The sequence below is a fragment of the Notamacropus eugenii genome, chromosome 6 (assembly GCF_028372415.1).
Source record: "Notamacropus eugenii isolate mMacEug1 chromosome 6, mMacEug1.pri_v2, whole genome shotgun sequence".
In the NCBI taxonomy this organism is placed as follows: Eukaryota; Metazoa; Chordata; class Mammalia; order Diprotodontia; family Macropodidae; genus Notamacropus; species Notamacropus eugenii.
This window is the reverse complement of record NC_092877.1, coordinates 149516539-149531147: the sequence shown is the minus strand read 5'-3', so window position 1 is coordinate 149531147 and position 14609 is coordinate 149516539. Positions and strand designations below refer to the sequence as shown.

The 14609-nt window shown below is 40.2% G+C and overlaps 1 protein-coding gene across 7 annotated transcripts in view; it reads left to right on the top strand.

Moving 5' to 3' along the window:
- Positions 1-14609, top strand: part of GATB (glutamyl-tRNA amidotransferase subunit B) — a 137514-nt gene that overhangs the window by 33891 nt on the left and 89014 nt on the right. For 6 of the 7 annotated variants that reach the window (XR_011969727.1, XM_072621255.1, XM_072621253.1 and 3 more), the window contains exons 3-5: positions 4478-4591; positions 9245-9443; positions 10003-10125. Coding sequence is in view for 6 of the 7 variants with exons in the window: in XM_072621255.1 (XP_072477356.1) it covers positions 4478-4591; positions 9245-9443; positions 10003-10125 (436 nt within the window). In the remaining variant the exon portion in view is untranslated. The remainder of the gene's footprint in view (positions 1-4477; positions 4592-9244; positions 9444-10002; positions 10126-14609) is intronic. The other variant, XM_072621254.1, reaches the window with a different exon arrangement.

Genomic DNA, 14609 nt, shown 5'->3' with positions numbered 1-14609 from the left:
TGGTGCCCTTTAAGAAACACAAAGGGAGGAAAACCGTTTTGGTCATGGGATGGATGCATTAATGGAAGCAAAACCCTTTTTGGGTGACACAGAGGTCTTCTAAGCTAAAAAAAAACTACCTATTTTTCTATTAAGGAAAATAATTCATTTTTAGAGAGGAAATGATTCTCTTTTTCACACTTGTGATTTCACCTTTTTTAATGGTGTACTTAAAATATAGATGCAGTCAAATGCAGGAGAATGCCCGTGTTCCAGTTTCCAGGTTAGGATAAGAAGTTCACTCGGCATGTAGAGGCACCTGATTTTCCCTAAACTATCTATAGGTCCAGGGAGGTGCTTTGTAAATGGGGTTTATGGCAGATAACTGATTTTAAAGTAAAAGTCAACAAAATGACATCAATTGATAGATGTATTTAAACAGGAGCAGTCTTCTTACATAATAGAGCCAATTTCCTAGATTTGAGTTTTTTGTCCTCGTTTTTCAAAGCTGAATTTACCTGTTTGGGCTCTTGATTAAGGAAGTTCAAGATAACCTTCTCTAAGAGTAGATAGCTACTCTTAGAGAAAAAAAAATGCCTAAATGGGGGTGAATTGGAGGTTTTCACTGAGCATAAGCTTGACCTTGCCTCATTGGTTTCATGGCTCTCATGGGCCCTCCACAGCAAAATCCTCAGTTGCTATTAGATATATGAAAGAAAGGATAATCATAGGCAGCTGTCCTCTCTGAAAAGCCCTCTCCTGATGGTCTATTGCTTCTGAGGGGTTACTTATCTACACCTTCCTGGGAATGAGAGCACCGAGCAGATGAGTATACTTTTACCAGAATGGTAGAACTCTGGGATTTCCTTTTCTGTGAATTTGCAGTCGTTACCTCCCTAAATCCTAGCACTGACACCAGCAGCAAATACTTTGCTAGCTAGCATTCTGTGCTGACATTTTGTTACTTCAAGCTAACAGAGTCAAAGCACAAATCATTTGACTTTAGGGGTCATCAAGTCTAATCCCTTAATTTTACAGATGAGAAAACTGAGACCCAGAGAGTTGAAGCAGTTGTCCAAGGGCCCCCAATTATTTAGTGGCAGAGGATGAACCAGAATCCACTGAGCCTTCTAACTACCAGCCCAGCCCTCTTCTACTGTACCATTGATGGACAGACTCTAGAGATACAGCCCACAATTGCTTGGCTTCCTATGCAGTCCAGCTTCTCAGTGGTAATCAGAGCTGTCAACTTAATAACAAACAGTCTACCCCATAAACAAAAATGAAGAACTGTACAAGATCATTAGTGAGGAAAGCTTTTCACACATGAAATCAATGTGTGTCTAAGCACCATACCTATTTTAATAGCATGAAACGGTTTGTCAGGCAGTCTAGTCTGCCCAGGTGCAGAATCTGTCTATTCTGCTACATTTGAAGCCAGGTCATTTAATGATTTGACTGTTCCAAATATAGGGCTATATCTAATAAGGTCAGTTTCTGTGTTCTAGTTTCTCAGATGTCGGTGTATGTAAGAAAAACAAATGTGGACTCAATGTTTTATGATGGCTGGGAGCGGGGCAAAGGAAGACAAGCAGGCCGTTTGTATCTATATTAATGACTGTCTCTTTCCAAATTTGATCTGAAGTAAACCTTATTTTTCTTTTGTCTTCATTTGCTTTTTTTTCCCTCCTCCCTGTGCCTTTTATACATCTCTATTCTAGAAACTTTTCATTTAATTTTAAAGATAGTTTTCAGGACAAATTAGAATTTGTGCAGGGATAAAATAAGGCATCCCCGTGGCGTAGGGATGAAAATTGGCCTACTTAGTTGGCTTATGAATTGTTTTGCTTGTTAGACTCAGTTTTTTCCACTTGATTATGGGAGATTTCTCCAACCATAAGGAAAGCAGACAACAACATTATCTAGGGAAAATTTGTTTCACTGAGGAACAGAAAATAAAGTAGTCCAAGCTTCCTGAGTCATTAAGAAATATGGTGTCTGATCCTTGGAAGAGAGCCCACTAATCATTGCAAGAAGTGGTGCTTGCCACCTAAGGGAAAAAATATTATAACACTGAAATCATATGCAATTTCAATATCTATTGTGTTTCAGCAAAATTAGGGCCTCTCTTTCTATTTAGAACTAACACCCATTCTCTTTCCTACAATTCTTTTGCTCCCCATTTGCTCTGAATATTAGATACCCATCTAAATTAGTTATTTGGAATATAACGATGATAATGACGATGGCGATTTCAGGTAAGGTTTGAATACATTATTTGATCAGAGATTTAAAACAATACTGTGACATAGGGAATATCAGTGCTATTTCTCCCAGGCCACAGACTAGGACAGAGGCCAAGAGAGCTTAAATGATTTGCCTGTGATCATGCAGGTGGTAAATGTCAAAGATGAGAGTCAATCCTAGCTTGTCCAGATCCTAGCTTGACCCCAGATCCAGTGTCTTCTGCAATATGTCTTACTTTCTCCATTTCTGAAATTTAGAAATCTGTATCATTTAATTCTTAATTCTTTGGTTTGAAAAAAATAATTGTACACTGCGTGGAAGTCTTTGCAGACCTTTGGAGATGATGTCATGTGCCTTCAGTGGGCTTCTCTAGGGTTGTATATACCTGCAGTTAGACCCTACTCTTTTCTCTTTAGAATGGGAATTTAAATTAAAGTATAATTTAAGAAGAGGCAAAACCAAACCTGTCACTTCCTCTCCCTATGTACGTAGGCAGTGCTGTGTTCAAATATATACATGTACATGTATATATGTAAAATTAATAACTATGGGCCAACAAACCTGTACTTAAAATAAGGTCCTTCCAGTTCAACTGGGCAGCTCAAATTGTGGCATTGTATTGTTATTATAACTCAACAATTTTTGCATTTCTCTTATGGATAAGAGCAAAATATTCAAGGAAGGTTGGGTTGTGTGTGAGTGAGGTAAGTGGGGGCAGGGGAATAATTTGATTTACCAGAAGGAAAATTTATATGTGTCTTGATTTTACTACAAATGTGAATCAGAGGGAGTTCATGCCTTGAGACAAATTTACAGTTAGCAGTAAGACAAAGGCCTGTTTTACTGCCATATCTTTACTTAATAAATCTTAATTACTATCTCTCCATAAATTAAAGTGTTTAGCATGCTGTATTCTAATCATCAGAGTTGTCAGTATCTAACATTAGTTTCGCAGAGTAATTGCCTTTTATGCTTTTTTGAAAGGTACCTCCTTAGCCTTTTATTTTCTGTTTAGTGGAGGAATTGCTAGCCAGGTTTTCAGTGAGAAGTCCTCCATTTTAAAATTAGTGGTTGGTTTACAAAAATCTAATTACAAATACAATGAATCCTTGGATCAGATAGAGGGAAGGCTAGATTGAATTAAAGTCTCAGCCTTGGAATACTATATTTTGAAGAAAATGCAATTTTAGTATCTTCAAAAATAGTGTAAAATATTTTTCAATAGAGATCCTAGAGGGCTTACTTTAATGAATTAATAACATTTATTTGTAATTAGTAGCATCTATTTTCATTCCAGCAGTTAATATGCTAAAATCCCTAAAGAATTGTTTATTTTCTTAAGGAGGTTAAAGTAAATCTTCTGTAATATTGTTATACTATTTCTGCTTGGCAGACCCTTTCGTAATTGATTGTACAAGGTCAACTTTAGTCAAGCCTAGGTTGAGTCATCGCTAGTTCCAAAATTTATAGTGTCTGAATTAATAGAGTTTTCCGTTAGTTCCAATGAGATAACTCTGTAGAGTTCTTGCAAACTTTAAAGCACTGTGTAAATGTCAATTCTTGTTATTGTTTTCTTATTGTAATTATCCCTGGAACAAGTAGCTATATTGCTGTTTTTATATTCAGAGTTTTTATGGATTCAAATATAAAAATAAGCAATCCCCCAAACCTCCCCTAGTACCTAGCACATCTTAAGAACTTTTAGTAAATGTTCATTGAATTGATTGGTCAGCAAGTTGTTTGTTTGGCTTGAAGTTTTTCTTGGATCAGCCAGCTGAAGTGCTACCATTGTCTCTTCTTTTTTGATTGGTTGCTGCATTATGGCAGAAAGGGCGGGGAGAGACAGACAGACAGAGGCAGGTTTAAGGTTACCTTAACTTGGCTGCTCCTTGAGGTAGTCACTACGTTAAACTCTCTCTGGGAATTTTTTTCTTTCTTTTTTTTAAATTCCCTCCATTTGGTAGGAGGTAGTTGAGTAGTGGGAAAAGATGCCTGAGTATTGGCAAATAAATCAACTTATGACTCAGTGCCCTCCTCCAGCATATAGCAAGACCCACTGAACACGTTTTTTTTAAATAAAGTTTTCCAAATTCCTCATTGAGTAGAATTGGCTCCTGAACCTGAGCTACCCACTCAGAGAGCCAGATATAATGACCATCAAAATGGAATATTCCCCATGTATGTCAGTGTATAGGAGAAGCATTCATTTAGATGGAGGATCTGAGAAGAGCCACATGTCCTATTTCTACAGGTTCTCAACAGGAGATGCGTCGAGGCAGCCGTGATGACAGGCCTGGCTCTGAACTGCACTGTCAACAAGAGGTCTTTATTTGACAGAAAGCACTACTTCTATGCAGATCTCCCCGTAAGTAATGCTTTGTGAATCATGTCCCTCTCTGCCAGGTAGGAGATGGACCAGCCCTACAGGAGAGCTCCTGTTTCATTGGGGAGCTGTCCATCCCAGCAGGGGCTTGTGCTGGGCCCCCATGCAGACTGGTGCACCCTGTGGCTTGGCTAGATTGAGCACGATTACCCTGATTACTGACTCCTTGCTTGGCCTCATGCTTCTGGTACCTTTCTTGTAATTGAATGGGGAGTAGAAAGAAGCCAATGTTCTTAGATTCATTTCCAGCCCAGCATTTGGTGCTAATTGCTTGATAGGGTCGGAGTACATCATGTGCCCATTGCATTGACCCTGTAGCAAATACATGCATGTAGCCTTGTAAACATGGTGGTAGCTTCTTTCTCCCCTTTAAGGAACAGATCCTGTAATAGGGACATCTCCCCTTTACATTGTTTCTGTGATCTCACTGTGGGCCAGTAAGTGGATATTTTAATACAGTAAGCAGGGGCTTGAATCCATTTGTGGACTAGAAACCTGAACTCATTAAGCTCCATATCAAGCCCTAGTGTTATTCTCTCCCTCTCCTCTCCCCCCAAAAAATTAAGTGAACAGATATAATGTGATTTTTATAAAACAGCTTACTGAGCCAGTTTGAACTGGATTAGATTTCTAATATTGCTGAAACCAAGCAAAACTGGAATATCAGAGCATTCACTCTGTTTACCACTTTCAAGATGGTCACCTCTGCTGAGGCAGGGACTGAGAGTGTGTCCTCTAGACTTTGTAGCAGTCATAGTGCTCTGTGCATAGTAGGTACACAGTAAACATCTCCCAAATGTTGAGTGTTATTTGGTTTCAGCGCGTAATAGTAAGCTTGGCTCTCTTCAGATTTAAATTATTTCTGGAGCATGATTTCATTTCATGAGGTAAAACTGGACTTTAATTGTGGATTGGGGTCTTTTCTGATGGGTAGCATTTCTCCCTCTCTTAAAAATATACCTTCAGGGCCCAGATTCTCCATTCACCTCCCCCTTTTCCGTCAGACATCTTGCCGTTTCCCTTCTTATGAAGATGAACAAGAACCAGAAGACAACAAAGTCCACTCCGCCACCCATAAGCAGTCAGTCTGCAAGTAGTTATTAAGTACATACTGTATTAAGTGATAGTAGTACATAGAAAAAGAAGGCACAGCTCCTGACCTCAGGAGGCTTGTAGGAAAACACCCATCTTTATATGTACTCAAAATAGCTCATTCAAAGTAACCTTGGGAGGGCAGAGGGTAGGGAGACTAGGGAAAGTCACTAGTAGTTGGGTGGATCAGGAAAAGTGCTTGCCAAGATGGCACTTGAACTAGGTCTTAAAGAAACCAGGTATCCCAAGAGACAGAGGTGAGGAGAAAGAGCATTCCAGGCATGGGGACAGCCCAGGTGAGAGCTGTAAAGATGAGAGATAAGGCCTTGTGTGTGAGGAATAGCCAGTTTGACTGAATTGTGGAGTTTGTCAAGGGGAGTTGGTATCTAAAAAGGCTGGAAAGGTAGGAAAGGGCAGATTATGAAGAGATTTAGATGTGAAACAGAAGAGTTTACATTTGATCCTAGAGGCTATAGAGAGCCTATTCTGGAGGCAAGAGGGAATTGATTGAGTAGGAGAGCAACATAGGAAAATAACCAGTGGCTGAGAAAAGGGTAGATTGGAGTAGAGAAATAGTTGGCAAAAGGAGAGGCTCTTGTAGTAGTCCAGGTGAAAAATGATGTGGTAATTGGAGAGGAGGAAACCTTTTTGAGAGATGTGGTACAGGTACAAATGATAAGAAATAACGACTGATTGGACATGTGGGATCAGTGAGAGAAGGTCTGGGAGGTCACTGGTGTTGCTAGCTTGGTTGGCTAGGAGGAGGATGGTGCCCTCCCACAGAAATAGAGAAGTTTCAAAGAGGGGTGGCTTTGGGGAAAAGAAAGACTTCTATTGGGAACACATTGATTGTGAGCTGCCTATTCGATATTTTGAAATCAAAATGAGTAGTTGATGATGTGAAACTATAGTTTGGAGGGAACTGGCATTTGGTATGCAGACCTAGGATTCATCTTTACTGAGGTGGTCATTAATTACAGGAGACAGCCCAGGACAGATCCCAGGGAAAGAAACACCCCCTAGGAGGCTTGAAGCAGCAGAGGGGAGGAGAACCAGGAGAGGGCAGAAAACCTCAAGAGACCATCCTGAGGGGGCATCTGCAGTGTTGTGCATTACAAGGAGGTCCATAAGAGTGAGAATTGAGAGAAGGTGATTAAGAGGGGAACTTTGAAGAGAGCAGTTTTAGTTGCTTATAGGTCATGGATCACTGAGGGTTTAAAAGACTGTGATGAGAGGAAGTGGAGGCAATATGCATAGACGGCTTTTTCAAAGAGGTTCACTAAGGGGGAGGCACTATTGGCATAGGGGATAGAAAGCCATCCTCACAAAACCAGGAAGATGAGTGTATAGCAGCAACTATAGTAATAGCTTTCATTCTCATCATAATATAATCAATAATAATGATGAGGCTAGCTAACATTTATAAAGTACTTATGATGTATTAGACACTTTATAATTATATTTATATTATATGTATAATATATAGTATATGTATAATATATATGCATTTTATGTGTGTTATATATGTATAATATATAGTATATATGCATTTTATATATATTGCTAAGCATTTTATAATTGCTATCTCATTTGATCCTCCCAACAATCCTGGGAGGCAGGTGCTATTATTATCCCCATTTTACAGATGACGAAACTGAGCAGAGGTTAAGTGCCTTGCTCAGGGTCACACAGCTAATAAGTGTCTGGGGCAGAATCTGAACTCAAGTCTTCCTAACAATCCACTCTACTACCTAGCTGCCTCCTTTGATGCATAATGGATCTGTGACCCTGGTCAGGTCTCTTCACTATCAGTGTGATAAACAGCTCTCTAAGATTCCCTCTGAGTTTAAGAGAAGGTGCCAGTCTGCGTTGGTAGAGAAAATGTACTTCCCTGAGAGTTGACTGTAGCGATGAAATCCAGTTCCGTCTCCTTTCACTGATGAAGGATGATGGCTAGTGAGGATGATGGGGTCTGGTGAGGAGATTAAGGCATGGGAGAGACTTGGCCATGTTTGCCTATGGCAGGCAAAGAGCCAGAAGATGGGGGTTAAGGGTACACATCAGGGTTTGACCTTGGTGAAAAAGGTCTCCTTGTCAGAGACTCTAGTAAAGGAGAGATGGTATTTGGGAATGACATCAAGAGCTTTTGAAATGTAGAGTTTGGAAGAGTTGAATGACCTCAGTTTTCTCTAAAAACTACGAACAATAACAATATTTGGTTCAGAAGAAGGAATAAATGGCTAAAGTTAAGGAACGTTTTTTCCCTTTTACAAAATAGATTTTTATTGCTATGTTTTATTTTTCGATCACCTTGATTTTCCCCTGTCTCCTACAGCTTCTTCCTTATACCAAAGAATCTAAGTTAGGCTTCTTTTTAATAATGGATTTCTTTTGTCTCTGACCTCAGTCAGCTCAGGTAATCAAATTTCTTGGCAGCATACTTGAGAGCTGGGGTTTTTTTAGTCATATTTGTCATTTCTAAGTCCCCATAGTTTTCCACTACATTCATAAACCACAGTATTTTCCTCCATTCCCTCATTGATGTGCACTAACTTTGTTTCTTGTTCTTTGCTACTATAAAAATTGCAGCTTTGACTGTCATATGTCAGGCCTTTGTTTCTTTCTTTGTCTCTTTTCTTGAGACTCTGTTTCTTTCTTGGGTTGTGTATACATTAGTGTGATCACTGGGTTAAAATGTACAAGCATTCATTCTTACAAAGCGGATTGTTCAAACAGTTACTCATGCTCCACTTTGAAAGTCTTCCTCATCCAACTGAATCTCACACTTATTTTCCTGGCCCTTCTAGTCCCCAGTAGTTTACTCCTTGCCCCCTTCCTTGGAAGCTTGTGCTGATTTGTGTACTTAAAGACAACTCTTCCATTTCGCTTGAAACAAGAGGAGGTTAGGGAGCCTTTGCAGCATCAGATGACATTTTTGTTACTATGTGTCACACCATTTTCTGGCAAGGGGAGCAAGGGAAGCCAGGGCAGGAAGACACCTCACATGCTCAGCTTTAAAGAGCAAAAACAGAATGAGTCTAAATGCTGTAGTGACTGCTGTTGACAGTGTCGAATGCGAGGACCAGAATGCTTAGCTGGCACTGTTTAATAAGGATGGTCTGTCAGGAGCCCAGTAATAAGATGCAGAGTTTAGGCTAATGAGCTAAATGGGAACAATAAATCCTCCTCTTAGGGTCCTCTGACAGTGGGATTATTGTTATTCCTGAAAACAGCGTTTTGGCAGGGGAAATGGGCTACTCGTTGTTTATTGTCACTTGCTGTTTGAGGCAGAGGGTGACTGTGTTTTAATTTTTGTAATGAGAAACAGGGGGAAGGGAAAGTGGAAGACCAGACTTTGCAAAGACTGGCGCACATACGGTGTAGTATGGGTTGGAATGGGGAGGGGACGGTGTAAGCATTTTTTAAAAAAATTAAATGGTACCACCATTTTGTAAAGTTAAAAAAATTCAAAGCAAATGCCAGGCTTTTCATTTTTCAACTTGAAGTGTTGGGCTAGTAACTCCAACCCATGCTTGCATGCAGGCTGGATACCAGATCACCCAACAAAGACTTCCCATTGCTGTGAATGGGAGTTTGACATACAGCCTTGGTGTGGGAGCCCAGTGGAATCCATCAGCCACCAAAACAGTGAGAATTAAGCAGATCCAGCTGGAGCAAGACAGTGGCAAGAGCCTTCACGATGACACCAGGTCTCAGACACTCATTGATCTGAACCGAGCAGGTAGGCTGTTTCTTCTCTCTTACTTCTCCTTCCATGTCCTTCAGGAAAAAAAAAAAAAAACAAAACTGAAGTGCTAGTGTTTCTGGGGAGTAAAGATCAAATTTAAAAATTAAAAAGGAGAAAAGAAGAGAGAATTCTTGCCCCTGGTTCTTTATGAGGGAAGAGAGGGAGGAAGGAAGGAAGCTAGCTTTGATTATCCCCATTTTACACTTGAGAAAACTGAGGCAGCCAGAGGTTGCCCAGACCTACCCAGGGTCATCTAGCTTAGTAGTCTGAAGATGTCCAGACATACGCAGGGTCATGCAGCTAGTAATCTGAAGTTGTCTAGGCCAACCCAGGGTCATCCAGCTAGTCATCTGAAGTTATATTTGTACCAAGGTCTTCCTGACTCCAGGCCCATCCTGTACCATCCACTGTACCACTTAGCATCTCTTAAGTAATCCAGAGTTTTCTTCGGTAAGGCCCAAATGTTTTGTTGATCACACTGTTGATCACATTACAGTCTAATATGTCAAGGTGAAAAGCTTCAGTTGGGACTCATTCCATGTCTCTTGGGTAGGAGTCGGCCTTATGGAGGTTGTCATGGAACCTGATATGTCCTGTGGAGATGAGGCAGCAACAGCCGTCAGAGAGCTTCAGTTGATTCTTCGGGCCCTGGGGACCAGTCAAGCAAATATGGCAGGTAGGAGAAGGCAGAAGTGTTTTCCTATGCTTCCATACTTCCTCTCTCTTTGCTTTCCAGTTCTGTCATTGCTTTTTGGCCTTGCTCTCCATCTGTCACCGTCTTAGATGCCTTTTATGTCCTCTGACAGTCTTTTGTGGTCTTCAGTATTTGTTCTTGAATTCCCCTGCCTTTTCTCTAACAATAATAGAGACAGCTGAGAGGAAGAGAGAGGGGCATGTGGATAAGAGTCATGAGAACTCCGTGAGCTTCCTGAAGGCCCCCATTTTGTGAGTGAGATATGCACCTTTCTGTACATGATGAGTTTCTAACAACATAAAATGGAGTTGATATTCGCTAATGGCCTTGAGTGCCATGATGTCAGAAGTATTACTGAAATAGGATAGTGAAAGAAATTAGAGTTTCTCCAAAGATATTCGGTATCAGGGATAATTCTTCATTTGCCAGGTTGTCTCTTAAGGGCATTGAGTAGGTCTGGCTAGCTTTGGGGATGCATTGATATAAGTTAAATCTCTTAATTTACCAATCTCCTCTTTTTTCATGCAATTTTCATCCATGTACAACTGAAACCAGAAGTTAATTAATCTAGAAGAGACATGACATTTACATGGGTTTAAAAATTAGATTAAATCTTGAATTCATTGGGAAATAAAATGTGTAGCAACCTAGTGATGCAATGGAGTGAGAGCTGACCCTCAAGTCAGGAAGACCTGAGTCCTGAGATCGCTTCAGTCGCTATTTGTGTGGCACCCTTGACGGATCATTTCACTTAACTGTGTCTGCCTCACTTTTATCATTTGCAAAATGAATGTGATAATTATTCCCGACTCCCAAGGTTTATGCAAGTATAAAATAAGATCATGTTTTTAAAAGTGTTCTGCAAACCTTAAAGCACAATATAAATTTTATTATTCATATGATATTTATAATTAATAATATTTATTCAGTATATAATATTTGATGTTATTAGTCCTCTTCAACCATGAAGGATGAATACCACAATATTTATATAATGATCCTAGCTTTTATTGTTATTATGAGCAAAAAGTCACAGTGACAGATTCTGGGTATTTACAGAGACATCGCAGACTATCCTATGACTGCACAAGGTCAGCTTCCTTGTGGATCTTTTCTTCCTCACTCATACCCCTGGTGGGACTGCCTCTTGACTACTTTTTTTTCTAATTCAATTTTATTTTATTTTCATTTCATAATTCCCTCTCTCTCCCACCTATTGAGAAAGCAAGAACCAAATGTATGACAAATATGTATCACCAAGCAAAACAGCTTCCCACATTAGCCACGTCCAAAACAAACTATGCTTCATCTGCACTCAGACTCCTTCTCTCTAGCTGGAGGTGGCCTAGTGGCTTCCCATCCCAGATGGTTTGCTGATTTCCAACTGTTTTGTTCCTCCAGCCTTCAACACAAAAAGTCTCTGAAGGAGAAGGAAAAAAAAAGAGTGGAGTTGGGGGTGTCTAGTTTTCTGTATTCCATGCCCCAAACCCCACCCACAGTGTGATATTTAGGTAGTGATGAGACATCCTCCCTCATTGCCATCTTAATAATTCACCGACATGACTAAGCATAACAGTGACTGCTTTTGAAAGAAAGATTTGCTCCTTTCCTTTCTTCCAAGGAATTTCCCTGAATACCAACATCACAAGAGTTGGAGGAGACCTGCAGGTCACCTAGCCCCGCCTTTCCCTGCCCATGAAGCCCTTGGGCAACATGGCCCACAAGTGGCTTCTGCCTGAAAACCTCCAGTGAGCAGGAGCCTACCCCTTCCTCATCAGGCCCATTCTCCCTTTTCACAGCTTCCTTGCATCACACCTAAATGGGCCTTTGCAGTTCTCCTTCTTGCCCCTTGTTCTGCCCATGAGTTCTTCTGTGCAGCAGCCCTTTGAAAATCTGAAGACCTGGGTTCAAATCCCACTTCATATCTTGTAGTAAGGATCCTGTATGACCTCAGACAAGTTGTTTACCCTTCCTGGGCTGGTTTCCTCATCTATCAAATGAGACAGTAGGACTTGATGACCTTTAAGGTCTCTTCCAGCTCCAGAGCTAAAGCTTTTTCTTCTTCCCCCATTTCCCCTTCAGTCTTTTGTTCTCTCAGTTAAACACCTGTTTTTTCAGTTGATTGTTCTAAAGCGTGATCTCTGTTCAAAGCCTTGCCTATGGACTCCCTCCTTGGTCACCCTCCTCTCAACGTACAGCTTTTGTTAACATCCTCTCTTCCTAAAATGTAGCTCCAAGAATTGTAAACAGTGCTCTAGTAGTCTGACCTGGGCCAAGTGCAGCAGGATGGTTACCTCCCTCATTCTGGACACTAGGCTTGCTCTTAATGATGCCTCCATTTCTGTTAGCTTTCGGGGCTGCCATCAAAGACTTTTGACTTACTTTGAGTTTGGAGTTCTCCAAGTTTCCCATATTTTGTTTTGTTTTTTTCATTTTTGCCTTATTCATGCCTCTCCCATTCAGCACCTATGAAGTTGATCATTTGAACCCACATATAGATTTTCACATTTATCCTAGTTAAATTTCACCTTGTTAAATTGGGCTAGCATTTTAGACTTTAACCCCAGTAACAAATATATATAGTCAAGCAAAATCAATTTCCTCATTAACTATGTCCAAAAATGTCTGTCTCAATTCTGTTTTCTTGTGTCCATGACTGCTCTCAAGAGATGGGTAGGATACATCATCATTGGTCCTCTGGAATCATGGTTAGTTACTGCATTGATCACAGTTATAAAAGCAAACACCCTGACACATCCAGGATGGCCTCCTATCACAAGTTCTTGGATCTGCTTTTCTAAAAGGCAACTTTTTGAGGGGTCAACAATCACTTTAATCAAGCATATATGTCATTCATTTAGTTCAGGGGAAAAAGTCAGCACAGAAAATACAGAGAAATGAAAATCAACTGACAGGGCTTCCAGCTATCTGATTATAAGCAATACATACATTACAGATCAATAGATCCAACTACGTATGTCTGACCATATATACATAGTTAGTTACCAGAGAGGGAGGCACCAACATCTGGGTTTTCAAAGCTGGGGTGCTCTTTAGCAGCTTCCCATAGGCTCCTCTGGCATACAAACCTTCTTCCAGAAACTAAGCCCCAAAGTAAAACCTCACCTCAGAGTAAATGCACACTTTTGAGGGCAGGAGGGTATCAGAACCAATGCCTCATTAGAAATTAACAAAAGGTGTGGCCTTCCAAAAAAAAACCTCCCCTAATCAAGCTCCCGTTGATGGACAGGACCATTAATGGGTGGGGAAGATCTTTAACTCTCATTAGCATTACAACAATTCACAAGACTTTCAGAGTTGTTGGTCTTTACTGTGTTACTATATAAATTATCTTCTGATTCTTCCTCACTCTATATCAGTTCCTGCAAGACCTACCAGTGCTCTCTGAACCCGCCACTTTCTTCTTTTTCTTCTTCATCATCATCATCATCATCCATGAGTTTCATGTCAAACTCATAGAAAAAGACACCACTAATGAGTACATAAGGATCCCTGAAGGCCTCTCACTGACTTAGTTTTAAAATGTGATGTTATCTGTTTTATTTTATTTCTGTTTGTTTTGTTAAATTTTTTCCAGTTACATTTTAATCTGTTTTGGGCCATACTCAGGAAGGATGAATGTTTGATACCTCTGCCTTACAGTACAATAATATTCCATTACTTTCATATACCCTAATTTGTTTAATCATTCTCCAGCTGACAAGATTCCCTTGCTATAGCAAAAAGAGCTGCTATAAATATTTTTGCACGTATGGGTCCTTTTCCTCTTTCTTTAATCTCTGGAGGCATAGACCTAGCAGGGGTCTCACTAGGTCAAAAGAATTTGCACAATTAAGCATGTTTGGGGACATAGTTCCAAAGTGGTTTCCACAACAACTGAACCAATTCATAGCTCCACTGGCAAGGTATTATTGTGCCAGTTTTTCCACAGCCCCTCCAACATCTTTCATTTTTCTTTTTTTGTCAGTTTTGCCAATCTGGTGGGTAGGAGATAGAACCTCAGCGTTGCTTTAATTTCCATTTCTCTAATTACCTGTGATTTGTAACAGTTTTTCACATGGTTATTTCTTAATTTAGGCATGATGACATTTAGTGATAAACAGGTCCCTTTGTAAATGCTCACAAATTATCCACTAATGAGAATTTTGCCAAGGACCAAAATCAAGCGTATTGGCCTGTAGTTTGAAGAATCTTCCCTCCTCCCACATTTTCCACTCTCCAGTCCCCAGCAGCTCTTCCATACCCCAGAATCTTTCAAAGGTCACTGACAGTTGTTTTTCCTGCCTTAGGATGTAGTTTGTCTGAGCCTGGAGATTTAAATCCATTGAGGGCAGCTGCTATGGACCTTCACTTATCTTGGGTCTCAACTTCCTCTTAACCTTTTTTTTTGCTTCCCTTTGAACTGATAACAGAAGTAAAATAAGAACCAAAGCATTTGTCCTTTC